This window comes from Pocillopora damicornis, chromosome 14 (assembly GCF_964200805.1).
Source record: "Pocillopora damicornis chromosome 14, jaPocDami1.2, whole genome shotgun sequence".
In the NCBI taxonomy this organism is placed as follows: domain Eukaryota; kingdom Metazoa; phylum Cnidaria; class Anthozoa; order Scleractinia; family Pocilloporidae; genus Pocillopora; species Pocillopora damicornis.
In genome coordinates, this window is record NC_142683.1 from 451,081 (window position 1) to 476,991 (window position 25,911).

The 25,911-nt window shown below is 39.3% G+C and overlaps 3 protein-coding genes across 7 annotated transcripts; 2 read left to right on the forward strand and 1 right to left on the reverse strand.

The window, feature by feature from the left end:
- Positions 1 to 367: 367 nt before the first annotated feature.
- LOC113671609 (outer dynein arm-docking complex subunit 2) lies at positions 368 to 11,663 on the forward strand. The gene is made up of 25 exons (XM_089194115.1): positions 368 to 583; positions 2,261 to 2,315; positions 2,506 to 2,592; positions 2,714 to 2,782; positions 3,184 to 3,231; positions 3,764 to 3,856; positions 4,011 to 4,129; positions 4,602 to 4,664; positions 4,860 to 4,980; positions 5,483 to 5,542; positions 5,642 to 5,788; positions 6,260 to 6,335; positions 6,898 to 7,034; positions 7,613 to 7,758; positions 7,916 to 8,027; positions 8,256 to 8,366; positions 8,572 to 8,726; positions 8,953 to 9,031; positions 9,387 to 9,568; positions 9,673 to 9,736; positions 9,836 to 9,886; positions 9,984 to 10,061; positions 10,228 to 10,338; positions 10,460 to 10,681; positions 11,386 to 11,663. Exons 2-25 carry the CDS (start codon positions 2,271 to 2,273, stop codon positions 11,548 to 11,550), a joined length of 2,541 nt encoding a protein of 846 aa, XP_089050241.1. The 5' UTR covers positions 368 to 583; positions 2,261 to 2,270; the 3' UTR covers positions 11,551 to 11,663.
- A 260-nt stretch (positions 11,664 to 11,923) lies between these two features.
- On the forward strand, positions 11,924 to 21,454 carry LOC113671535 (uncharacterized). Of its 5 annotated transcripts, none has more exons than XM_089194094.1 (6): positions 11,972 to 12,092; positions 13,254 to 13,316; positions 13,625 to 13,742; positions 15,117 to 15,440; positions 16,343 to 16,603; positions 16,907 to 21,454. In XM_089194094.1, the coding sequence occupies exons 3-6, from the start codon at positions 13,631 to 13,633 to the stop codon at positions 21,085 to 21,087; spliced, it is 4,878 nt and encodes a 1,625-aa protein (XP_089050220.1). In that variant the 5' UTR covers positions 11,972 to 12,092; positions 13,254 to 13,316; positions 13,625 to 13,630; the 3' UTR covers positions 21,088 to 21,454. The 5 variants fall into 5 exon arrangements, with proteins under 5 accessions (XP_089050221.1, XP_089050220.1, XP_089050223.1 ...); XM_089194097.1 differs by having other exon boundaries at positions 11,990 to 12,309; XM_089194095.1 differs by lacking the exon at positions 13,254 to 13,316 and having other exon boundaries at positions 11,924 to 12,092.
- LOC149033878 (uncharacterized) lies at positions 20,277 to 25,909 on the reverse strand. The gene is made up of 3 exons (XM_089194112.1): positions 25,053 to 25,909; positions 22,908 to 24,118; positions 20,277 to 21,728 (listed from the first exon to the last, which is right to left on the reverse strand). The coding sequence occupies exons 1-3, from the start codon at positions 25,815 to 25,817 to the stop codon at positions 21,620 to 21,622; spliced, it is 2,085 nt and encodes a 694-aa protein (XP_089050238.1). The 5' UTR covers positions 25,818 to 25,909; the 3' UTR covers positions 20,277 to 21,619.
- Positions 25,910 to 25,911: the final 2 nt, after the last annotated feature.

The window sequence follows — 25,911 nt, forward strand, 5'->3', positions numbered from 1 at the left end:
TTGCGATACCGGTGCAATGTTCTATCAACTGAGCTAACCAGCCAACTGCGAGCTGGATCACTTTCATATTCATTTCTTAATCCGCAGTTCACATACATGATTTTCATATGTTAACAGTCAAGCCAAAATAGTTGGAGCAAATTCCCACTGAAAATCCAAAATGTATCAAATTCATTCTAATCTTGTTCTTCCAACGTAAGCCGAGGAAAGATTTTTTTTTTCGCAAAATGTACTACATATGAAATATTGATATCATGTGGAATGTTACACATTTTAAACAGCAAAAAGTGTCAATTTTTTTCTTTAAGTCACTCGAAGCACCTGCTAACGACACGCATGAGTTACCATGGATACCAACACTGTCCTTAGCTGCTTACAGTTTGGCCTAAACATCGTCAACATTTTGACTCATCGTCGATTTTAAGCGTTGATGCTAAAATGTGGATACTTTTTAGATGCTGGTGAAGGGCACCCTAAAGGAAAGCTATCCAGTATACGTCTTCCCTTTATATAAGTACACGAATGACACGATTTGAAATATTGAAATTACTCTAGAGGAAAAACAAACGTTTTAAATTTGTAGGTAGGTATACATTTATTCCATCGCATTACAACGTTCTATGTTCTTTCATAGGTAAGTATCAAAAATATTGTATCTTAATATTTTGTATCGCAAAAGAATTTAAGCGTTGGTTAAAAATTCTGGAAAGCATAAGAGGGCAGTAGTATAAATCTTTTCAAATAAAATTGTTGGCTATTTGACAAAGTACGGATGTAATTCAAACAACTGACATGATATCTAAACGAAATGTCGGAAAAATGTCGAACTTGTCAATGTCGGTTCTTCAAAAATCGAGCGATGAACGATATAACTCCATGTAAATTATTGAAAATATTATTTCACGCAAGCTCTTTTCGTGAGATTTTCAACACTGAACATTTCAGACATTAAGCAAAAAATTGTAAAACAAATGCTGCATGCAAATCTAAAATCGTCTTCGCGAGGGAAAGGACACTATTTCTTATACGCTGAAGAAAGATTTGACCGTTGTATGAAGACGTACCAAAATAGTAATTAAAATCTGAGTCTTTCATCCAGAAAAAATAATTCAACCGTGTTCTTGATTCATACTCTAGGTCAGCAGATCTTAAATGTTATTTTCAGTTATTTATTTTGCAACTGACTGCCGCGAATTTTAATTTAACACCGAAGTTCAATAATAAAAGAAATGTCTGGCGGTTAACAATTTTAATACAGCGATATATTTAACGGTCGACGAAGCCTTAAGCGTTATGTTTATCGACAAATTAATTTAGTGTAATTTCGAGAGATCAGAAATGCAAATATTGCGTAACTTGCAGATTTGACATATAAGTTTAAAAATTGTTTTAAAAATTTGAGAGTTCCGTTTGCAAACAAGAAACAAAGCATTTCAGTGTCAAGAGCAAGAAAATATTAATAACAAGAGATTATAAAATCTCTTGTATTAAAAATCTTACTGCGAAGTGTTTCCAAAATTGTTTGTCAGGATTAAACAGTATCTTGTAAATTTTGCACTGAGAAAGACAATTTTGAAAAATGACAGTACTCTTGTTATTCTTGACAACTTGAAAATACGCAGTATATCCAAATTAAATTTTCAACGCCTGCGCCTCTTCGCCTCCATATACAAACGAAAATTGTAAGGTGAGTCAACACTGGCTACGGATTCTAGTTTTGTTTTGATACTAAATTGAAAGTTTTGTCCTATAAAACAAGCAGTTCATGAAGTGGAATAGCTCAACAAAAAACATTTTATTCTTTTCATTGATTTGTCTTTCTTGCAGGTCGACTGTGCGCAGTTAATTTTTACATCGATCATAACTTTTGCAGGCTATATTCTGCAGCATAGCATTGCATGCATGCGCTGTTTTCTGTTGCCAATGTAGCGATTTTGAGGTATCATGACTCGAATCGTAAACTTGAAAAACAGAGAGAGGATGATTTCTATGCATATTAACGAGGATAATGGATATTTCTCGCTGCGTTTCATAAAATAATCTGTTGACAAACAAAGCCTGATTCTTCAATCTGCCTCCATGGTGGAAATTGTGGGCCGTTTCAGTTCAGGGCGGGCTATAAATTGCCCCCAAAAAGCGCCATTAATACACTAAGGGCTACTGGAATGACCAGGAATGATGTGTTCCTTTTGGGATCCGTCACATCACAATCAGATAGTAGAATAATATCTATGCTTTTTTGTGTCTTTGTAAATTATAGATCAAAACTCATGATGTCACAAGTCGATGACAATGAAATGGACACGCGCTTTGAGGTTGGTTCAACCGTTTTTGCGTAGTTTGATATCAGACCGAGAATGGCCGAGAATAGCCGAAGACTTCCCGAAGACTTCCAGAGACGAACTACCATGAGATGAAGGGAGACGCAACAATGTAGACTTTTAAGAATAAAGCTGACTGCTCCCGAACTGAGCAATTTAACTTGATATCTTATTTTTTTAATAGGAGATGGCAGAGATTGGAAAGGAAAGCAGCGCCGAAACTCAGATTAACTCATCAGCGCTCGAACCTGACAAAGACGAAAAAATCAAGGTAAGTATACTAGAATTCCATGGAAATCTGCCGGCAGTGAGTTTTTGTTGCAAGTCAGCTCGCCCACATAACTGTGTATGCTGTGAAGTTATTTGCATTCTTCAATTTCTGAAATTTGCAGGATAACAAAGAGATTCAGGATAAAAGTGAAAGCAACCCAACGATAGAATCCACGACTGCCTCGGAACAAGTATGAGAAACGTTACTGTTGTTTAATGCTGTGCTCGCTGGGCAAGGCGTCAGCTCGTCGCTCTGATGAAGGACTAACGCTCGAAATGTCAGCTTTTAAACTGTTTACGATGGCCAATTTACGTTATCGACTCAGTTAATAATACTAAATTACCCTGTTACACTCTCTCACCGACGCAGGACCACAGTTTCTTTAGAAACTTACCCCCTTTTTTCATTAGATATTCTTATAGACTCTGTTTTTGATACCAAAAATTAAAATTAATAAAGAATCAAAATTAATTCTGAAGCCTGCTAGAGATTTTCCTCCAAAAGTCAATCAGAATTTTGTTTCTTTTCCCATTTTTTTTTTCACTCTTAAACTTGTAGCAAATGTTAAAATGAAATGTGAATAACCCTTAGGGTGCGGTGGACTCCTCAAACAAGGAAACTACCGATGAAAAGAAACAGGTAAGATCCTGAATAAAAAAAGAGCGTGCGCAGTGTTAGCTTCACCTATCAGGGCATTATGGGTGATAGGTCATGTTTCTGATTCCTGAAAAAGACGACGCAACTGCAAAGATCTGCAATGCGCAAAATCACGAAAGAATGACTGCGAACAATATTACGGACCCGCTATTACTTATCGCCTGGAGTCAGAGGATTTTAACAGTAATATTTACCTAATCCCCCCATAAGGCGCTCTAATATTCTAATGATTCCTCCTCATTGGCAGTCAATCTTCTATAGTCCCCTGTAAGAGATTATCAGTGAACCCACAGTACAAACTATGATTTGAAGCGGGCTTAAACCATGATGCAGCCGCGTGATTTGGCTCGAAAACTTATTTAGCGCAGCTTACCCTAGATCTGGGTTCAATGCACCAGTTTTAACCAATCAGATGCCAGAATTTACGATGGGGGAGGGGGTCTTGCTTTTAGAAGACCTGACTGAGGCACTCTCAGCTGAGATGAATCAACTTTTACTGCATATTTGCCTATAGAGTTCCTTCCTTGACAAATATTTGAGCAGTAGTGAAACTGAAGATGATGTGGCAGAAAATAAGGAAGAGGAAGAAAAACAAGTAGAAAGGTGCGTCCTACATTTCTGTTGTCTTTAAGTCAAACTGATGAGTGTCGTCAGCCGAGCTAAGTAGCAAGCCATGGCATCATAAAGCATATTGTCCTGAAATGAACTGTATTAAAAAAAAATAATAAAATAATATATTTTGACTAAAATAATGTTTGCAGAAAACCAGAGAAAAAAAGGTGAAAAAGAAAACAAACACGCTCAAAAGCGAGAAGCAGTTTACTCCGCGAAAACCTTCTATGAAATGGAAAAACTTGAGGCTGGTTGTCGGTGATGACAGGTAAGTGGCAACAGACTTTGAGCCTGTTTATTTTTTGTGTTGCAAGCCTTCCCTGATTATTCAACAATGTGGTTTGTCGCACTAGTCTTACTTTCCTCCAAGAAATGCTTAACACTTTCACTCCCAAGATCTAATTAGTAATTCTCCTTACTATCTGCCATACAATTCTTATGATGTTAGTTTAGAGAATTTGGTCTTGGGTCAACTAATGATCGCCTTATTGATATTTCTCTTTATTCTCATCACTTGTCTGCTTGACATTGTATTGATATTGTAAGGAGAAATTCTGTCTTGGTCCCTCATGGGAGTAAAAGAGTTAAAGTACACCTGACAAAGACCTCATACGGAAGTCCATTTAAACCACGATCTTGAAGTCACTTCTTCCCGAAGTTATCATTTGAACTTCAGGATCTTAAAATGTTTACCTGGGCCTATAATAGCCGCTGTATCTTGTTTTTCCTAACTGTTGTAGTGATGAAGAGGTGAAAGAAACCAACAAACCACAACCGAAATCAAAACAAAACCGCAAAGAAAGGTAAGAAAACGGATCACCCTTGTATTATAATTTGTCACCTACACGTCATTCGAGGTCTGATTGACTTTTTCTTTGTCATTCAATCATCCATTTACTAGCTCATTCAATTCAACGAGTTAAAAGTTCAGTCTACGAGTAAAAAATTTTGAGAAAAATTTTTTCACTAGTTCATTATTCATTTGCTTTTATTGTAAGCCGTAGCAACAAGCAAAACTTGCAAAGCAGGCGGTCCACCTTGTTCAGAATTCCATCGGAGCCTGCGGAAAGTTCAACCGAGAGCGAAGAAGAAGATGACCGGGTGCTAGACGGGAAAGTGGTGAGCATGTGCATTGAATGGCTAGTGATAGCAAGCGAGCAAGCGAACTAAAGCACGAACTAACGAATGAGTGAGCGAACGAGAAAACGAACGGACGAACCAATAAGTAAGTGAGCGAACGAACGAACGATTGACGGAACGAACGAACGAATGAGCGAGCGAACGAGAAAACGAATGACTGACGGAACGAACGAACGAGCGAGCGTATGAGAAAACGAACGAACGAACAAACAAATAAGTGAGCGAGCGAACGAACGAACAAACAATTGACTGAAAGAACGAACGAATCAAAGAATGAGCGAGCGAGGGAGCGAGCGAACGATTGACGGAACGAACGAACGAATAAACGAATGAGCGAGTGAGCGAAGCAACGAATGAAAGAACAAATGAAAAAACGAAGGGAAGAAAGAACGCAAAAGAACTAACGAGCGAACGAATATATCACTTTTTTCATTGTGCGTTTATCATGGTTAACTGTTTTAAGTTGTTCTTTGTTTCACAGGGCGTAGCTGATCTTCCCTCAGAATATTGGCAAATACAAAGGCTGGTCAGGTTCCTCAAGGTGATAATATGCCATCTGACGAATGGAACTCACACTAATACAAAAACAAATGTTATCCAGTTGATTCATAATTTCCCATAATCATTTTCCCGTTTTCAGACTGGTAACCAAGTCGCCACGGTCATCACACTGTGTGCTCTGACGGACTTCAACTTAACTCAAGAAATGACCCAAATGGCCATTCGCGATGTGAACGGATTGACAGTTCTTGTTAATATTCTCAGAACAGACCACGAGAATTGTCAGGTTTGGATTGATGCTGTTTCTTAATATTACTACCGATCAAAGAACAACAATCAACCACACGCATTACAATCTTGACGACTTTTGGACGGTGGATCTCTAGATCTCAACTAAACGAATAGAAGATTGCCCCCCCCTCCCTCTTCACCCCCACCCCGACTAACCCCTCAGCAGAGGCGCGGGGGATTGGACGGGGAGAGATATGACAATTCAGGCTGAAAGGAGGAGCTTCATTTACATGTGATTCAAAGAAATATACGCGTACTATTGGCCAATCAAACAGCAAACGGCACAGGATGGACTATGTAACATAATTTGGTTTTCTTGGAAGCAGAAATACGAATCATTGTATTTTCACAACTTTTTGATCGGTACATCGCCATTCGCCTTAGCTTAAGTGAAAAAGGGTGACGCAATTGAAAATTTCAACCGAACCCGTCCCATTGACATTTAATTTATCCTCTGGTTTTTTAGATCGGTGCGTTGAAGGTTCTCCAACAGTTGACTATAAGTAGCATCTACAACAGGCGAGCTGTTATCAAAATAGGCGGTTAGTTTAACCCTTTGTACCCTATACCTACAACATGCATATTCTCCCTACTGCTCTTTATACATTTCCTAAGGTGCTGACAAGGAGAATTTGTTTAATACTCAAGAGCTTCTATAGTTGGTGATCATTCTCGTTATTCCTGTGACCTTTATGTGTGATTCAGGGGTGATATTGTTAGGAGAAATTAGATGCTGATCACTCTTAGGGGTTAAGAGTTAAAGCCCTCAAAACCTTGTTACAATGCCCTTTGTCAATAACACAGGTTCCATTTAAGAGACTTAAACAAAAAATTTCAGAAATTTTCAAATCTTTATCAAATCACTTTTTTTTGTGATATATTTCTTCGACCGGAGATTAGGAGTTGCCTCTTCCAACATTGTCGTTCTTTGCAGATGACAGGAAGGTTTTTCCACATATGAGTCTTATAAATGACCTCACTCCCAAACGAGTCTCAGTCAGCGTAGTGATAGCATTTTTTTTTCATCTCATACTTGAAAAACAAAGTTTAACATCTCAATCAGAATGGATAATTTCATTTCAACGATGATCTTTCGTTTTGTAGGCGTTCAGATCCTGATCGATCTCATAACTGATGCTGCTAAGGAGGTGCAAAGTTTAGCGGCAGCTAACCTAGCTAACATGGCAAAATCCAGTGTGGGAAGAAATATTCTAAAAAAACATGGTGGATTACAAAAATTGGTGAGATCAGGAGCTGGGAAAATTTTTAGATCAAAGGGTCTTAAACCTTCCCAGTAAAAAACTTTCCAGTGCTCTCTTCTTTCTGCTTTTCAAGGAAATGAAGTTACTCTCAAAGAGCTATGCTAGGCATCAGCTAGAAATTAAATCCAACATTACCATGTATATATTATAATTACCAGCATTTCGTTGGGTTTCCCCACACAATTTTCAGGGACCTGTATATATTTCCAAGGGACCATACACGGGCAGAAGTGTAGATTCGAGTCTTGGCTAAGTCACTGTGTTGTGTTCCTGGGCAAGTCACTTTCCCAAGTGCCTCTCTCCACTCTGGAGTATAAATGGGTACAGGGAACTGTTGAGGAAACCCAACAAAATACTGATGAGGTAATCCACGTTGGACTGGTGTCTCATCCTGGGAGGGGTGCAATACTCCTGGTCGCTTCATACATTGGAGAGTGGATGACCTCCGGCTGAAAGCATCTTTGCAAATTTTTAGATTCTAGAAAGTACGATCCAAGCGTACAACACGTGACCATTTATCCTCTAAGTCTCCTAAATGCGTACATTTCTTGTATTAGGTTGGTCTGCTAAACTACGAAGAACGACAACCTACTGGAAGGAAACTTTCTGCCAATGGGTCTCCAGGCCAACTTGGAGCGGACCTTGAAGTTGCACGTAATGCTGCCCTTGCACTTTGGAGCTGCAGCAAGAGCACGCGCAGTAGGTCGGTTGTGTCAAGTGTGTTTGGTTGTAACTTTTACATAAGTAGCATAGGTGCACAAGAACTGCGAATAAAAACGACAGTATTTCTTATCAAAATGCGGTTCGTTTAGAAGAAATTTCGGCGATGTTTCTAACTTTTTCTAATCTTTTCCTCTTAGGTCAGCAATTTTCAATGCCGGAAGCGTACCAATGTTAGCCAGACTAATTACCATGGACAAAGACGAGTTCCTTGTTCCTATCGTAGGACTTGTTCAAGAATGTGCAGTGGAGGTGAAATCCATTAAGACATAACATAGCTAAATAATATACATGTTATGTGCCCTATTGAATAATCCTTACTTTACTATCCACTCTTACAGCAACGTTTAATTGAAAATGATTCAAAATAACAGTGAAAATGCAACTTACTTTGTATCGAATGCGTCTCAATCAAAAAGTCGCTGATGGAATTGCTATAGTTGAATCAGATCTCTCATTATCATCACTTCTCATTGTCAGACTCGCTTCAGACAGGCTTTCTACAAAGAGAAAATGATAGCAGCGATCGTTCGTCGCTTGTTGACCGACAACGAAGAACTTCAGGGTTACTGCGCCAACGCCATATTCAAGGTAAGTTTTCACTCTCAACCCCATGGCTGCGATCCTTTTGGCCATCGCTACCACTGATCAACGAATCGTGCCTAGAAACGATGACAGAGAGATAGAGACATTCAGAGTTTCAGACGAAGGCACTCCATTCTAGGTATTTCAAGTCATAAACCTAACTTACTACCTCTTCTCTTGTCTGTTTAACTTTTCCACAATTTCTCCGTAGTGTGCTGTCGACGAACAAACAAGGAAAGCTGTATATGACTGCGGGGGCCTGAACACGCTTGTTTCACTTCTTTCCCGCCATGATAATAAGAAGCTGCTGGCGGCCGTAACAGGTGCAATTTGGAAATGTGCTATCAGCGATTACAATGTCAAAAAGTAAGCATTTTGGCTTCAGTCACAAGGGTAGAATTTTGTTCTTCTGGGAACACAACCTTGGGTTTTGTGTCTTCGTTTAGTAAACTGTCGTCTCGTCGGCCTCCATGACTCATTTGATACTGCAAAACTAGTTTAAAAGAAGGATCGAATTCCTAGAGCTTTTGACTCCAACTTTCGTAAGAATGCCTCTGTGGCAAAAAACTGGAAGTCTTTCTTTTTGATCTAGGTTGATGGAGATGAAGGTATTAGAAATACTTGTTAATCTACTTCAGAATGAAGAAGAAGAAGAGGACCTCCCTGAACAAGTAAGTGTCAAAAATCTTTACTGGCTCTGTCAAAAAGAAATCCACAATTAATATGGCGATGCTGCATGAAATTTTCCTTTAGTGTTCGAGATTGTGTGGTAACAAATCGATTGATTTTAAATATCAGTAATATTTCTTCTTTTTTTTTTTAGGATCACTTTTGAGGTTACACGTTTAGGCACCTAACTTTTTTGATACCTTATCTTATCTTGACTTGTGGGGTTCAGAGAGTTGTATGTAGAAATACACGTTACTTGGTCATTGGTATCATAAAAATGCCCTAGACTGCCCTTCCCACCCACTTCCCTCAATGGGAACTGATGATATCCTAAATTTTGCTCATTTTTCACTAAAGGTTCAACTCCATATTGTTGGAGCCATTGGAGAGATTGCCAAAAACCCTAAGGCTCCGCTGGAAATTTTACGATGCAAGGGATATAAAACCTTAGTGGACATTCTGAATATCCCCAATGAAGAGCTAACTGGTACAGCGGCGAGAGCCATCGCAGCATGCGCTGCGAACAGCAGCTGCCGAGCGTAAGTAATAGCCATGTGCCTCCTTCTCAAAAGGAGACCGATTATTCTAACATGAGACCCGCTTATTCTAATATGAACTCATTTATTTATGTCCGTATTTTCAGAGTTTTCAACAGATTGGAAGGCCTAAGGCTTCTGTGGTCTCTTATGAAGTCAAGGAACAATCAAGTGAGCAGAATTTTTGTTTAGACCTATAATTGATTATAATTTATCTAAACATCCAGTTTAATACCTGTTCATGATATGACTTATTCTCCTGTTGATTAGGTGGTCTCAGGTGGAGCATGGGCTGTATACAGACTGATGCAAGATACACCGGTATGAGAAAAATGCAATATCACCGTCTAACGACATAATGGAATGTGAAATTTGCTATCCACGAAATATTTTACCGCAACCATTTTTTGACTCGTAGGAGGCCTGGGAAACCGCGCGATCATTTGTTGGGGGACTGGATCTGACTGTTCGCCTGCTCAAGTCTGCCGATTTGGAGGTTATCTCAGTTAATATATTCAGTTCAACCATTTTACACGTGGTAGCTTACAAATTAGTTTTTCTCTTCCTTTATTTATCATAGCTGACGAGCGACAGCGAAAAAAATTTCAGTCAGTAAAAATCACTCTTGACTACTCCAACTAAATGCATTGAAACGTTTTCAGGTCCTTACTAGCGCATGCGCAGTGATATCAGTTGTGGCATGTGATTGGGAGAACTTGGGAGTCATAACTGATTACGAGGTTGTCCCTCACCTGGCTAAACTCACGCATAAGGTAGGTCGTTAACTCATTACTATAGAACTAAGTTGCCATATGATTGCCGAGATGATTTGGGTACGAAGAGAGCCTACAAACGCTCACCAGTTTGAGGGGAAATTATTTGTTTTGTTTACAGACTGACATCATTTTGAGGCGACATTTGGCTGAAGCTATTGCCATGTGCAGCAAATGGGGAAACAACGCGAAGCGATTCTCCCAGGAAGGAGCTGTAGAAAGAATGGTGGAATACCTTGGGTCACATGACATCATAGTACAGCGGTCGGCAATGCGGGCTCTCGAGCAGTTGGGCAAACATCCTGATAGCTGCATCACTATGCACCGCAGTGGGGTTGTCAAGGTAACACAGAGGTGTTAGCTCTCTTTAACGGCTGTTGCAATAGTGAAAATAGAGACGTTCAGTAGACGAGAATGACTGCCAGAATTACAGCGTTATTTTTATAATTTCAGTGATTTTTGTAACAGATGTTACGTCTGTAAGGTTCAGTTTTTGAGGACTTAAGACAACGACTGAACGGTCGATTGGTGGGAAGAAGCAAGAGTACACTTGTATTTTGGGTTATCATTCGCATCTCAAAGGAGCTTAGTAACCTAACCTTTTTCTTTTTAGACCCTAAGTTTACCATCAATTTTTTGTACTTCACCCGTGTTCATTCTCATTCATTGCTTTCATCACACTACCTTTTTTAAAAATGTTTTAATTTTCCCATGTTTTCAATTTCTTTTCTCAAAAGCTTTGAATAGCTTCGTATGGCGCCAAAATATTTACGATGATGATCATAACAAGTGCGAATAATGATGATAATAATAACGATGATAATGGCAATGAATAGTACAATGTAAGAGAAAGCCAGATCCTTCTTGCTCTCTTTTTCGTATCCTCAAAGGGATCAGAGTTCACCGTTCTAAAATTTTGATAAGAAAGGATACTCTCTCTTGGTTGTCATTGATGGCTTCCAATCCATATTTGGCTTTCAGTGTAATTATAATTGACAGCAGTCAGTCAGTCAGACCGTTGATCAGTATCAATCAATCTGTTCTTAGCTGTTACTGGAGATGATCGGCTCAGAGGATGCAGCTTTACAAGAAGCTGCCGCGGGATGTCTGTTGAACATGCGACAACTTGCAATGGCCAACGAACGAGCAAGATATCAGAAGGAAACGAATAATGATTTGGAAGCAGACACCGATTCCGTTCAGCAGAATTGAACTTTTGAAAATAGTACTGAGTACTACGGTGACTAAAGTGTGAATTATGAGGCACTCACCAATAATGTCTCCTGTTATTTATAAAATTTGTAGCTTCAATAAACACGAATTTTTGCTTCCTTGGAACGGGACTGGAGCGTGATGAGGGTGAGGTGCTTAGCATCTCTGCTAGGTTTTGTGCTCCCTGGACGTGAAATAAAAATTTTTCTGACCTACCGCTATGTATGGAAGCCTATATTTTCAACGATAAAACGATCATCTCTTTGAAATAACACCTTTTCTCTTATTTCAATAGAGTGACATGGTATTGGTAAAGTCCGCTGTTCCATATTCCTACTAATTCCAGTCCTGTTCCTATATTTCCATGTATTTCCGGTTTTCTCGGAATCGAAAACAAAACTTGGGGAATACCCAACACGTCACTTCTCGGAAAAATTTTCAGTAGTGCGGCGCCAGCATTGCATTGAACGCAGATTTCATGTTCGATTCCTGCGAGTTTTGGAGGAACTTACATAAGATAACATACAAGGCTTTATTGTTAGGTAAGTTAAAATGCCGAGAAGGATTGGGGTTCCCTGGATGCAGCTTAATATAAAAATTCCCGACGATGTTGACGATGTTATTCGACTGCACTATAAGATGGCGGGGTGAAGGAAATGTTTTAAGCCCCCGTAAGTGAATTGAAACTTTTGGATGCTATTCAAAACGTTTGGCAAGGATGAGTCGAAACGGTCAAATATACCTGAGCAAGTAAAGCTGGTAGGCTCAGACTTCATCTTCTTCTCGACTAAGGGTGATGGGCTATGCTCAAATTCATTCGATCTTGTAATATTTTATCAGTGTAGTTATGCTTCACGCATATCTATCAAACCCTCGGTTAATCGATGGCAAATGCCATTTACAGTTCAGTTTTAATTGGTAATACTTAAATGGTCTGGTTAGAAACAGATATGTAACGAATTTAAGAAAATGAACGACACGTTTAAAATTAAAAGACATGTTTCGGCAGATCTTCTGTCATCTTCAGTTCGGAATAATACAAAGTACAAAGTTGAATTTAAAGTGTGTAACAAAATGCTGATTGGGCAAAACAAACGATAATAACGGAGCTGGGTACAAAGGATGTGATAAACATATACCTATACTACTACCCCTTTTAACCAGCGATAAGTAATGTTTGTAGAATTATTATATCTTCCCACTCTCTGGCCTGAATTCACCAGTTCTTATTTTTAGCTTGAAATGGTCTTAAATGTGATTGATTATTCAAGAAGAATGAACCTGGCACAATTAAAACTTCCAATCAATCAAAGGTCGACAACATTGAGAAAAAAATCACAGAGCTTTGACTGTGAGCTACAAAAGCCTCAGCACTGAATGAATGAGGAAACAACAAATCTCAACAAAGTACTCCACTTGTAGCTTGTGAATTAGAAATTGTGTTCTTTGATATAACAACTCATGAAAAGTATCTAATGTTTCCTTTATTCTATTTAACCAAGCTTATAATTCACCAATCATGCTGTTCTCGTGATTTGTCAATCAGCAGTAGTTTTGTTAAACACAGACAACTGATTCTAGCATTTACAGTATGTGAGTCATATACCTTTCACATTGTGATATAAAAAGTATTAGCTTTTCCCAATGGCACAAAGAAAATTGGCAAATGAGGGACAAAATTATCTACTTTTTATATCTTTTAGCTGAGTTAGTAAATGGAGTAAATTGATCTTGATCAATCAGCCTCAAGGGGACTTGATTACAAGGTACAATATTTTGACATGAATTAACTCTAACTTTGTGGTGTCATTTTTTAAATAAGTGAAAATGATGATGAAAAAAGAAGGTAGTGCCTTCCTCTGTGATTCTGTTATCATCCTTACCTCAAAAAGGAACCTGTTTATGACCCCCTAAAGGTTTGATGATTTTAGTTCCATTATTTTGCATATGTATTGATTACAGTATCTTATTTTTTCATTAATTTCATATGCATTGAAAGAAATATGTGGGCATAGCTTCATATTCATAACTATGTTAATAACTTAGTTTGCTAATAGCTTTGATCACTCTTTAGGCTGCCATGGCAACAGGCACAAGCAAAACCCCTATTTTAATTGTGCCAACAACACTTCCAGGACCTCCTGCCATACCCACAGTTCTCACCAGTCCCTCAGCGGTAGCAGCAGGCCCTGGTGGGTAGAATGACTTTCTTATTTACTTTTAATTAACACCTTCTGGGCCCTTGGGTGGCAGGTAGTTCTGTTTTCAGGAGAATTTTGACATTTTCTGTCTGGTACCTCAGAAAAAATATTATACCACTGACCCCTGGGGAGGTAGGGGGGTAATTGGGTCCCTACCCCTACTCCATTATTTTGCATTCTGTGGCCAGTTATAGACCCCAGTTTAGTGACTTTTGGGCAAATGTAATTTTGTGATTCCAACCAAAGGGTAAAGAATCATACTACTTTTGAATCCCTACTTACCGGAATTTTTTTAGCCTCAAAATCCAGAAAATGTGCAACTCCATTTGTTGAAAAGACTTAGTGTAGCCTTAGAGAAAACAAACACGATAATTAATAATTGTGAACAAGATTACCCCTTTGGTGTGGAGTTATCGACAAAGAGTGACATACATCATCTGACAACAGCAAAAAACAACTTTTGTTGGCACCAGGATTACAAGTTATTATATAATTGTCTTTGTTTTTAGCTTTTGTTTTTTCCAAGCTTCTTAGAAGCTTTTGTTACCTTTAGTCTTCTATTGTGAGCCAAACTTCTTCCCAATCTGATGAAGGATCGGTAGTGGAGTGTAAGAGTGCCTTCTGAAGGATCTTGATATTAGTTTATATTTGGTGTTTCCTCCAACCACTACTCTTGTAACTCTATTAAAAATGTAACACAATTATGATATGAACCCATCCAATGGCACATCCCCTTTAGCCTATTACTAGAAAGAACCCCCCCTTCCCTGATCACTGACTTCAGTGTTGTTTTGATCATGTTTTTCCTTGATTGCTGTTAAATGAATTTGTAAGGAAAAAAATTGATGAAAATGTATCCTCGGCACATGGAAGTTTACATGATCAGTATGAATGGTTCTTACTTCTCAGTAATTATAAGCCCAAGCAAGAAAACAAACTGATGCCAGGTGCCAAGTAAAGAGGAAAAGGAGGCCAATTCCTGCATGCCAAACCTCATATTTGAGCCTTCACTTCACATATGGCGAAGTTTAGGCAGAATGTTATTAATCCAACATCATTTCCAACATCTTTTTCTGGATTTTTGCCCCATTCAATGGTGTAGTGAGGAGGCATGTTTAATACTTACCGTTTCCCTATTACAGTAAAATTCGAATTATAGATGTATGTATTTGCTCGCTTGAAAAAAGACAAAGGAGTATTCATAGTCTATGAAATTGGCAACTTTCTCGAAACCAATGGTGAGATTTCCCCAAATGCTTCAATTGTAAACCTAAAATCTTAAAGTTCAATGTTAACCTACATTTCAAGTGAGATCTATTTCAGTCTGTGGCAAAAACTGTTGTTTTCTTTTGTAATTTCTTACAGTCAGCAGCTTTGATTTGGGTGACAAACAGAAAAGATGGGTTGTGATTGGAATCACATTAAATAGGCTTCTATTACCAGTTCTCCGAGACTTTGCGGGCAAGGAACTTGCTAAACACTACACATCATTGAAGAGCTCCCGGGGAATAGATAAACAGCTTCATTCCGCTCGCATGAAGAAAGATGGTTCATCTTATTTAAACTATGGCAGCATCAACAACAACTGGGGAACATTCAAGAGGAAAGTGAAGCGATATGATTATAAAGTGGCGTCTGCTGAGGATCTGGCCAAACTTTACCTTAAACCATATATGGCCAAATTTAAAGGTGAATGATTAGTTACAAAAATTGGCGGTAATGTCGTGATGTAATTGGCCAATTTGCCATCGTCGATAAGAGTACAAACAACGCTGCTTGCGTCAACGTGTCACGCAATGTCTTTACAAGCTGTCAAACATGGGTGACCTGGACATTTTGATATTGTGGTAAAAAACAAACTGATAGTGGTTAGGCGTGGTCTGTACTCTTATCGACAACGATATTCGTCATCACAGTCAAAATTTGTCACTAAGAGTACAGACCACGCCAATGTTGAATCTCTAGTCGATCTTTTTGCTAATTATAACTTACAGTGGAATATAATGACGAGGAACAAATCTGGGAATTTGTAATCGTTCCAGATCAGCCTGCAGTTTCTTACTGGCGCGTCAATCTCTGACACAGGTCGCTTGGCGTACTTGGCGTTATACACATGTCGAAGAGACTCTCGGCCCAACGAGACTCTGAAGTCAGTCAAGAGCCATACTTGCAACTTGGAAACTATCCTGACAGATCAGGATATCGTTTACACGGCTTTTTTAATGCTTTGACTCGATCTTTCTCTTCAGTTCACAAACTGATCGTGGTAAAATCCCCTCTTCGGTTACGGCTTTATCTCGCTTTTTAGCCATGACATGTGGAAGTCTGCTCAAGTTGTTGTGTAAAGTTAGGGTAACTTGGCAGCGGTTTGACAAACAGGAGCTTCAGGCTTACGCAAGAGTGTAACAATAGTTAAATGAGCCTACTGAATAATGGCTGAATTTGACCTGAGATGGCATGAGCACTAAACGATGCAATCCAGCAGTTATCTTTTTAGATTAAGAAGACTTTCAGAAGGCTACTACTGATAATGTATCTTGTAAACATATCTTACTCCTTGTGCTTACTTAAAGTATAAATTTTATTTTCAGGTTTTGATAACACATGCGACTTGTCAGCAGTTTTAGGAATGCTGGCCAACTCATCTGTGTTTCATACGCGCATCCAAACAAATGCTGACGATGTGCGCTCCAAAGTAAGAAACGAGTGGGGACACTGTAACTTTGATCACTGGAACGAACCGGAGTTCAACCACAGTTTCCAACTCATGGAGACATTAATTCGTTCTTTGGGGCTTCCAGTGACTGATGAAAAGAAAGTACTTGATGAACTTCAGGAGTGGGAAACTAAGGGTCAGTAATTTCAATGACGATATGGTGGTGTGTATGGGGCGTATCAGGCCCTAACCAACACTTTTGGATACCTCTCCCTGAGTGAGCGCCAGTCTTTCTTTAAGGTCTTTGTGAGCTGATCTTCTTTACCGGCATTTACCTTGTGGGGATTTATCTACTCTCTCGATGGAAAGTGTGAAGTCCGTTGTTTTCCACCTTTCCTTCTCATTTCTTTCTCTTCATTATTAAAGGCGCCTTGGCTACCCAAGGTAAAATAATCATAACATGGCTGACGTTGTATCCATTTAAATTGTTTCTTGGCAGGTTTGCAATTGTGTATGGGTTGCCCAGTGGACAAGGATTTGATGAAACTTGTCAGTATTGAGGTCACCAACTTAGAACAAAACTTGGAGGCCATAAAGAAATTCAATGCTGATGAAGCCAAGAGGATAGGAGAAGCTCTTCAAGACGCCATAGATGAAATAGCGAAGTTTGAGAAACGTATAGCCGACATGGAAAGTCGACTGGAGGAAGAGCTCCAGGCGCAGTCAGAAAAGAACAAAGAATTCTCATCAGCAATTGAAGATATTTCTAACAATATAAATATAATAGAGGAACGCCAAGATACAAACGAACAAAAAATTTCTTTGTCAGAAGAAAGGCAAAATGAGGTAGAATCAGCTGTGGCCTCTTTAAAAGACGGAGAGAGAAACCTTACTTCAAAGGTGGAGGTTTTAGAGTTCGGACAAACTCAGTTAGATTCTCGGCTGAAAAAGTTAGAAGAGGTTAATCTTGACGCTGTAGTCGATGCTAACATTTTGCAACTGCCCAGTCGCAATCATTGCTTTTGTGGTCGCGAAAGTGAGCTAAAAGCAATCACCGCGCAATTAAAAAATACTACGAGGAGTTGTTCTGAATCAGCAATTTGCGGTCTTGGGGGTGTTGGAAAAACATCTCTTGCTGTCGAGTTTCTCTGGCGACAGAAAGACAAGGAGGAATATTCCGGTGGTATTTTTTGGATTTCGGGCGAAAACAACAACCTTTTTCAGTTGTCTGTCAGCGAGATGGCACGTCAAGTTGGAACTTTGGATGACAAAGACTTTCCTAATTCACTGTCAAGAACCTTGGACTGGTTGAGAAAGCGCGAGCAGCTGTGGTGTCTAGTGGTTGACAATCTGGACGAGTTAGAAATGTCCACCGATATGCGAAAACTGCTGACTGGTCATTGGAAACAGGCTGCACGTGGTCATATCATCATAACCACAAGGAGAGAAGCAACGGAAATCGGAGAAGAAATGGGAATCGAAGAAAGCTCTTGTATTGAGTTGAAATGCTTCACGGAGGAAGAAGGAGTTCAGTTTTTAAAAACAAGAGGTGGAACAGCCGGAGAAGACAACGATTTTCGTGAGTTAGTAGGAGAGCTTGGCGGACTGCCCTTAGCTCTTGATCAAGCTGCTGCTTACATCAGATCCCTTCGCCAGCCTATCAAAGAATATCTGAAGAAGTATAGGAAACAAAAGATGCTTCTCTTGAAGAAGAAGAAGGCTCGAAATCTGGTGGAAAATACATCACCTGAGAGATTGGCAGTTCACACAACATGGTCGTTAAATTTTGAGCACGTCAAAAAAATGTCAGAACAGATGGATCTTGGAGAAACCCCCTCAATTGTCATGAAAATGTCTGCCTACCTAGGTCCCGATGACATTCCTTTTCAGGTTTTAAACGAAGGGCTCCACGTTGTGGGAACTTCCGGCCAGGAAGTAAGCGATTTGTGGGATGCAGCCGAGACAGTGTCGCTTCTTACAAAGTTTTCCCTTTTTCAAAGGTATGGGATAGATTCTTTCAGTGTTCATCGTCTGGTGCAAGACGTCATCCGAAGTGAGATTGAAAAGGACAAAATTGAAGTGCGTATACTTTGCTGTGCAGTGCACGCATTTAACCATGCATTAACAAAAACACGCTCGCCAGCGGAAGTCTGCCAAAGTTTTGTTGAAGATGCTGTTTTCAGCGTCGAGAATCCTCCTTCGTTACAACTGTGGGGCAAGCTGGCTTCGCACTCGACCTGTTTGCAAGAACATTTGCTCAGCTACTTAGCGAAACATGAAAATGATGCCGAAAGTTTGCATACTTTGCTCTACACTGATGCAACTGTTCGTATCTTTAACGAAGCAGCGATATTTTTTAGTGTTTCGCAGGAGAAAGTGAAAGCTCAAGCAATGCAAAAAAAGAAACTAGAGTTGTTAGTGCACCTTGAAAAGCCAACCACTCAGGAAGATTGCAACTTGCCGCATTATTTTGTTGATGTACCTTTAAAAGACAAGGACCACAAGGTGATAACTTGTTGTATGAGAACTCCGCCTCCTGAAAACGAGGCTGTGGCTGAAGAAGATAACGAAAGGAAGAAAGAAGCCGACCAACTCAGAGAAAAAGGAAACGATGCATTTAAAAATAGCAAGCTCAAAGAAGCACTTGATCTTTATACAAGAGCCATTGATTTGTGGCCTGATGACCACTACTTGTTTTGTAACAGAGCCCTTTGCCATTTGAAACTTAAAGAACCAAGAAATGCTCTGGAAGATTGTCAGAAATGCCTTTATCTAAAACCTGATTACAGCAAAGCACTTCAACGAAAAGCTTGGGCCCTGCTAGAACTTGTTAAAGGTGGAAATAGTGAGCTTGAAGGGCAGAAACGTGCGGCAGTGGCAGTTGCCCTTCACTTCGATCTCACTCTTCGCCAAGACAAAACATTTTCTCAGATGTTTCCTGAAGTACCAGTTATTTGCATCAGAGAGATATACAATGAAAAGCAGCTAGCGTTTGCTTTGATGACGACTCGAAGAAACGAAACCTTGTTGTTACACGAAAGGGAGTACCATCTGAGTGCCTTTGGAACCGTAAATGATCTTCAGATCGTAGGTCTCGGACCCCACACTTACCTGAATTGTGCAAAGATTTGCCAAATCAATAACGCTAAATGCTACTTTGAAAATATTGTGTTTCCTAGAGGGAACGTTGCTCTCGTCTGCCTTGGGAACAATGGCGCTGTACACTTAAATCAGTGTGAGATTTCAGGAGGAGAGACAAGTTGTGAGGACTTTCCAGACTGTAATGGAGGTCCAGGCTGTGTGGCACCCTCTTTAGGAAAACCTGCGTGCGATCGGACGGGAAACTTTGGTGATTCAAAATCAATGTCTGGCATAGGTGGCTCTCCGGGAGTCGCGATTTCACTCGAGGGCTTTGGACTGATTGAAAACTGTGTAATTCATGAGTGTGGGGGTGGAGGTGCCCTTGTTGCTGGGAAAGATTCTCGACTATTGGTTAAAAACTGTGAAGTGTACAAAAACCACCAACTTGGATTAGAGGCAAGGGAAGGAGGAGAACTTGAAGCTCTTGGAAACAAGATATTCGACAATGGTAGTCACGGCATTCTGATTTGGAAGCTCCCTGGGAAATGTGACGTCAACAACAATAAGATTTTTGAAAATGCAAAGGAAGGCATCCGTGCTGGCATTACAAAAGAGAAGATAACCGTACATAACAACAGTATCCATCACAACAGACCCTTTGGTATTTCTCTTGGTGATGATAATTCTCAAGTTTTTATTAGCAACAATGAGATTTTCGAGAATGGATTCTGGGGCATCCTCGCCAAAGGACGAACATCGGCACACATAGTAGGAAACAAACTCACCGGTAACAAGTGTGGAGGAATTTTTATTGGTGTCAATTATTCTGGGAGGGTTCATCTAGAGAGAAATACTGTAAGAGATCACAGTGGCCCTTGGCTCGAGTATCAATTCAAAAACGGTGGCGCGACTATTGGTGACAGTTTATTTAACGTCAAAGAGGCTGATGCTCTGGGTTTTATGCTTCCGGAGGGTGAAATGCATTTTTATTCAAAGCCTCCCATTCTAAAAGAAAATAAACATTTTAACAATGAGGAAGGCATGTATCATCCCAGAGAGCTGGTTAAACGAGTTAGCAATGGCTGCACTTATTGTCATCGTCAAAGAGACAAAACAGTGCGGTTTTTGAAGTGCGCAGGATGTCTCATTGCATCGTACTGCAGTAAGGAATGCCGACGCAACCACAGACCTAAGCATGAGACATTATGTTTCGCTCTCAAAACTCGTTATGCTGTGGACGTTGACTGTATTCCCCTAGCTAAGCCAGGATTTCTAGCGATGCCGCGGATGTTTGGCTCTCACCTAGTGGGAATTAGAGAGGGTCCAAAACCAAAACCTAACAAGGAGTTCATTGTCAAAATTCAAACACAAACTCTTAACAGCCACCCACTGCAGTTGCTGACACTATACGACCAAAGTGTGACTATAGATTGTCATATACAAAGTCCACAAATCTTCAACGTGATAATGGACTGTGGCGTTCTTGGAGCTTTAAACAAATTTACAAGTAAGAAATGTTTTTTCTGGGCCATGTTTACTGAGCCAGGAGGAAAACTGACAATTTATCTTGATCATTTGGCTCCTTATCAGAAGTGGTAAAGGTCTGAGTGTAATTTAGATATCAGAGTTCTCGGTACAATAAATACCCCAAAGATTTTAACTACTGCATCTTTTTTGAGGGTCAGGCGGTCACCAATGGTTGTCCTTTTGACCAATAATCTTTCAAACACATGGTCAAAACCCTTAGTTTTCGGTTTTTTGGTAATCAGACTTGAAAATTACTCATTATTTTTTAAAAAAAGATTCTTAGTAATCATTAATGCATTGAGTACATGATAAGTAATTATTTCTCTATATTGCGGTTCAATGTCACAGTGGAAAGACAGACTCACTGTCCAATGCCATGTGTTAAAAAATCTAACTTAAATGGTTGATGGTCAATCAACAATTAAAAAAGTAGCACAGATCATTGAATGTTGTCCTTTATTAGCATTTTAGATAACTAAGCAGACTAAAGTTCAAATGAGGTCTGAAACTACAGTAACATTGATGTTAAAATCTTTTACAAATTCAAGCTTTCACCAATCTACGACATCATCATCAAGGAGCACAGAAGTTGACACATTGCTCTTCAACTTGCTTTTTGTAATGACTGTGGTTCTCTCACTAAGGGACATCCAGATTTCTTGGCAGTGGTGCAAGAAGGTTTATGGTTTTTCCAATCTGCTTTTTGACACGTCCTTGGTAAAATGTGAAAGAAGAATTAGTATCTGTGTCAAAACATGATGTCTCAAATTCTGCCCGGCCAATCAAGAAAACTAAATATAATGGAAGAAGAGAATATAAATCAAATTAAGTATACGAAAAAAAATCACTTTAATTTTGGGTTTAAAGATATACACAGTCAAAAGTCATGAGAAGTTTCACTCTTGAATTTTTGAGACTTGCACTTAGGTTGTTCATTTCATTTATTAACCTTGAAACTCACAAAATCGCGAACACTTTGAATCACTTTTGACCAATCACAATAATAATCAGGGCAAGCAAGCAAATCTCAAAATAACAAATGAATGTGCATTTCAGTTTGTGCCTTTGTTTCACTACCCTTTTTTAATTATTTGGAGTGTTTACATTTTCTGAGTTTCAGAGTGACAGTGCCAACTGATACATCCTAGAATTGATGAACATATCCTCTTAGAACAAACAGTCCCAGACTGATAAGAAATTCTGGACTATCAAAAAATAACAATAACATGGGTAAAAGCCCCTCAAAAAAAGGATAAAAGAGAAAGTAATTCCATAGCAGTAACTTGAAGGGAGACTCATCTTTTAATAACAGCCTAACATTGGTGGGAGATGTGATGGTCTTATGGTTGGCAAACTGAACTCTGTATCAAGAGATCTGGGATCAAGTCCTGGCCAGGTCATTGTGTTCTATATTTGGGCATGATACTTACCCACTAACACTGACCTACCACTGCAACTCTCTCCACCCAAGATTCTAATTACGTAACAGAGAACTGTCAGGAAAACCTGACAAAAAGCTGGCTAGTAACCTGAAATTCCCTATCCAGGGGAAGTAGTTATATAGGGCTTTTGCATTCTCATGGTAAGCAGCTGTGTAAATTTATTGGAACAGAAGAAAGTGTCTACATTGGAAAGGCTTTTCAATCTCATAGGACTGATTTTGTTCGCTAACATGGTCACCATTTTAATGTTTTGGCCTATTAATTTGGCAGCTGTGACAATGTGAAAATGATCTTAACATACTCCTAGTTGCTCTATGCAACAGAACACAATATAATGATCTTTACCTGAGAATAAAAAAATTGACACCTGCATAAATACTTAGAAGCCTAGGTATTGATACAAAGCTAACTGAAGTTAAAAGAATGAACATTTCAAGTAAAGGTACGTACTTGCAGCAGTATTTTTGCATACCACATTGGCCACAATATTTTAGGTCACTCTCTTTGACTTTTTTGGTGCATGCCCTGTTTCCACACATTTCTTTTATTTTCACATTAGCAAAAAGTTGGTAGACAGGTGCTATCATATCCTTTAATGGCAGGTCAACATTTTCAAAGAAAGGAAGTCTTTTTTCTTCAGCATCTTGTCCCAGTTCAAAATACTTCCTGAATTCATCCATGTTTCCTTCCAGCAGATAAATTTTTGCCAGGTAGTAACAAACATTTGGGTATGTCTTGTAGCAGTGTGGGGCCTCTACAAGATACTCCTTTAAAACCTTCACTGCTGTGTCTCTTAATTTTTCAGCAGTCCAGGAATCATATTTGGAAATTTCTCTCTTATGTGGTTGCTGATTGTCAAGTCTAAGCAACTCTCTGGGTAATTGATGGCTTGAATCTTCTCCTTCAGGGAACTTTTTGGAAGCATACAGCAACATCATTGTATAACCCAGAACTCTTTTAGCCTCATAGTACAACGGGCAGCACTTGACAGAGTTCTCAGAAGCCTCTGCAGCAAGTTCAATAGCTTCTGAAATTGTGTAAGCGGATGCTAAATGATAATACAAGACATGAAGCCAGCTGCTGTAGTTCTTATCAAACTTGAATGGGTTTTCACTTGGAGAGCTGTTGGGTTCTGCCTTATGGACAAAACTAATCAAGTTCATCATACATAATATTCTTTGGTTGTCAGTTTTTGAATTTTCTTCTGAACGTTTCCCCCTTTTGAAATTCTGCAAAGCATAGGACAAAAGGAGTCCCTCCAAAAAGCAAGGATTCTTTATTAAAATTTCCTCACAAAGCTGGAGAATATTGGGTGACAAAATAGGAAATGCTTGAAGAATAGAGTTTTCAGTCAAGTATCCATAGGCAATAAGAGTAATTCCTCTCTCATCGGTGAAGTTGCTTTTCCACAGAACTTCAAGGCCTTCTTTAACCAGTTTGTAAGCTTGAAGATAAATTCTTGCTGTTGGGGACCAATCAAACTGACGAAGCATTTCTTCTGTGAAAACCACTGGGTTAGAAATTGCAAATGGATGCTTATCTGCCTCCTCTCTCTGCCTAAATCTTTCATTCATAATGTCAAATGACTGTGTAAAAGTCTCTATTGAAACATCTGATCCATCGTGCTTTAAGTCATCATCCAGTTGGCACTGCTGAAGAAGCTAATAACAATAAAGATACATTTAGTAAGTGGTCAACAAATGGTATTGAGACAATCTTAAAGTCACAGAATACCAATTATTGTAACACACTGAAATGGTTTGATTGTAACCAATGGCAGTATCATTGTTTACATAAGGGAGGTTAAGACAGCTGAGACCCAGGAAATGATCTATAACTTGTCTACCACCCACTCTCCCATAGCAAATAATGCTCCAAATCTCAATTTTCCACCATTCAAGCAACCCTCAAGCTCTCAAGATTTTCTAGTGGTAATTCTCCTTTGTAGCTATACATAAAGCAGCTTTGGCAATACTTTATTCTGTTATGGTACTTTATTATAATCAGAGATTGCATTCTCCCTTAACACCTAAGAAAAGAGTAAAACAAAAGCAAACCAAAACAAACAACAAATTGCAAAGGAGCAAAAAAGCAACTAAAAATGCATTTATCAATTTAAGTCTGGAGGGGGTGGGGGTCCTGGGGAGACATTTGACCTCTTTTGCCTCCTCTGGTTTTTGACTAAGAGTCTAGGCTCTTGGGAAAGGAAGTTTGATTTTCTGGTTCAGCCATCTTGGGAACATGTAATTAAGGAAACATTAACTGGATTGACAAGGTTGTCTTTAAGACTGTAGGATTTACATTCCCTTTGAATGTTCAGAGTACTAAAGGAAATTAAATATCTTGGCATAACTCAAATGAAGCCTTCAAATGATTGAAGTAACAGCTCCAATGCTTGGAGGGATATTGTTTGCTCAATTTGAGAGGATTTGATCTGATTTAACTCAATTTTCAGGACAGAGGGGGGATTTTGACAGGCAATTCTCCTATACAGTCAAGCTCTCCACATATGCCTCAGCTTATGCTACTAAGATAATTGATTAGAATGCATCTCCTTCGCTGATTGTTCACATTATATTACCAGATCAAACCAACCTCATTAGCTTCGACATGACCGCTTGCAGAAGCTTTTTCAAGCCACCGTTTTGCCTTCCTTAAGTCCCTAAACTGTTCACAACGTCCTTCCCGATATATTTTTCCAAGGTTCAGCTGGGCCTCAGTGTTTCCTAGTTCCGCCGCTCTAGTCAAATAGTGAACAGCTTTCGTTGGCTGCGGTTTTCCTTCTGGGCAATCACCTTCGAGATAATATTTGTACAAAGATGTCAAAGCTTTTTGTCGATTATCATCCAGAGAATTCCTAATTTTGTTCATTGTTCCCAAAACAGGGAGACTTAAAGATCCCAGCTCTGTGCTATATTCGATTGTAGTTTCCTCTGCTGCTATTTTGAACCATTCAAACGCTTCTTTGATGTCTTTATTCACCACTCCTTCAACTCCACATCGATACATTTCAGCCAAATTAAGCTGCGCAGGTGTACTTCCCAGACGTGCTGCCCTGTGATACAAATCGTACGCTTTTCGCTGGTTATGTGGCTTTCCTGTGAGATCCAGCAATTGACCAAGTTTTAGTATTACCGAGGGAAGAATGCAGCCATTTTGGACAGCTGTGTCTAGCCACCCGATAGCTTTCTCGGTGTCCTTCTCCACGAATCCTTCCATACCTTCACAATAAGCGATACCAAGGTCACTTTGGCAAGATACTTCACCCTTCTTGGCTCGAGCGATTAAAAAATCAACTGAACCATACGATTCTTTAAATTGCTTTTCCAGATTTAAGTCTTCTGCGTTGAAAAATTCCATTTTCCAATGCAGTCGAGATAACTCGTAGACCGAAAAGAGGACGGTATGCTGGTAAAATTAATTATTGCGTCACATATCAGACATTATGGTATGC

Coding starts and splice junctions, on each gene's coding strand:
- LOC113671609 (XM_089194115.1), top strand. CDS start 2,271: ATGATGTCACAAGTCGATGACAATGAAATGGACACGCGCTTTGAG. Junction 8,367..8,571: donor GCGCCAACGCCATATTCAAG/GTAAGTTTTCAC, acceptor ATTTCTCCGTAG/TGTGCTGTCGACGAACAAAC. Junction 9,737..9,835: donor TGAAGTCAAGGAACAATCAA/GTGAGCAGAATT, acceptor CCTGTTGATTAG/GTGGTCTCAGGTGGAGCATG.
- LOC113671535 (XM_089194095.1), top strand. CDS start 13,631: ATGGCAACAGGCACAAGCAAAACCCCTATTTTAATTGTGCCAACAACA. Junction 13,743..15,116: donor AGCGGTAGCAGCAGGCCCTG/GTGGGTAGAATG, acceptor AATTTCTTACAG/TCAGCAGCTTTGATTTGGGT. Junction 16,604..16,906: donor TCAGGAGTGGGAAACTAAGG/GTCAGTAATTTC, acceptor GTTTCTTGGCAG/GTTTGCAATTGTGTATGGGT.
- LOC149033878 (XM_089194112.1), bottom strand. CDS start 25,817: ATGGAATTTTTCAACGCAGAAGACTTAAATCTGGAAAAGCAATTTAAA. Junction 24,119..25,052: donor GTCATGTCGAAGCTAATGAG/GTTGGTTTGATC, acceptor TATTGTTATTAG/CTTCTTCAGCAGTGCCAACT. Junction 21,729..22,907: donor ATGCAAAAATACTGCTGCAA/GTACGTACCTTT, acceptor CATTTTACCAAG/GACGTGTCAAAAAGCAGATT.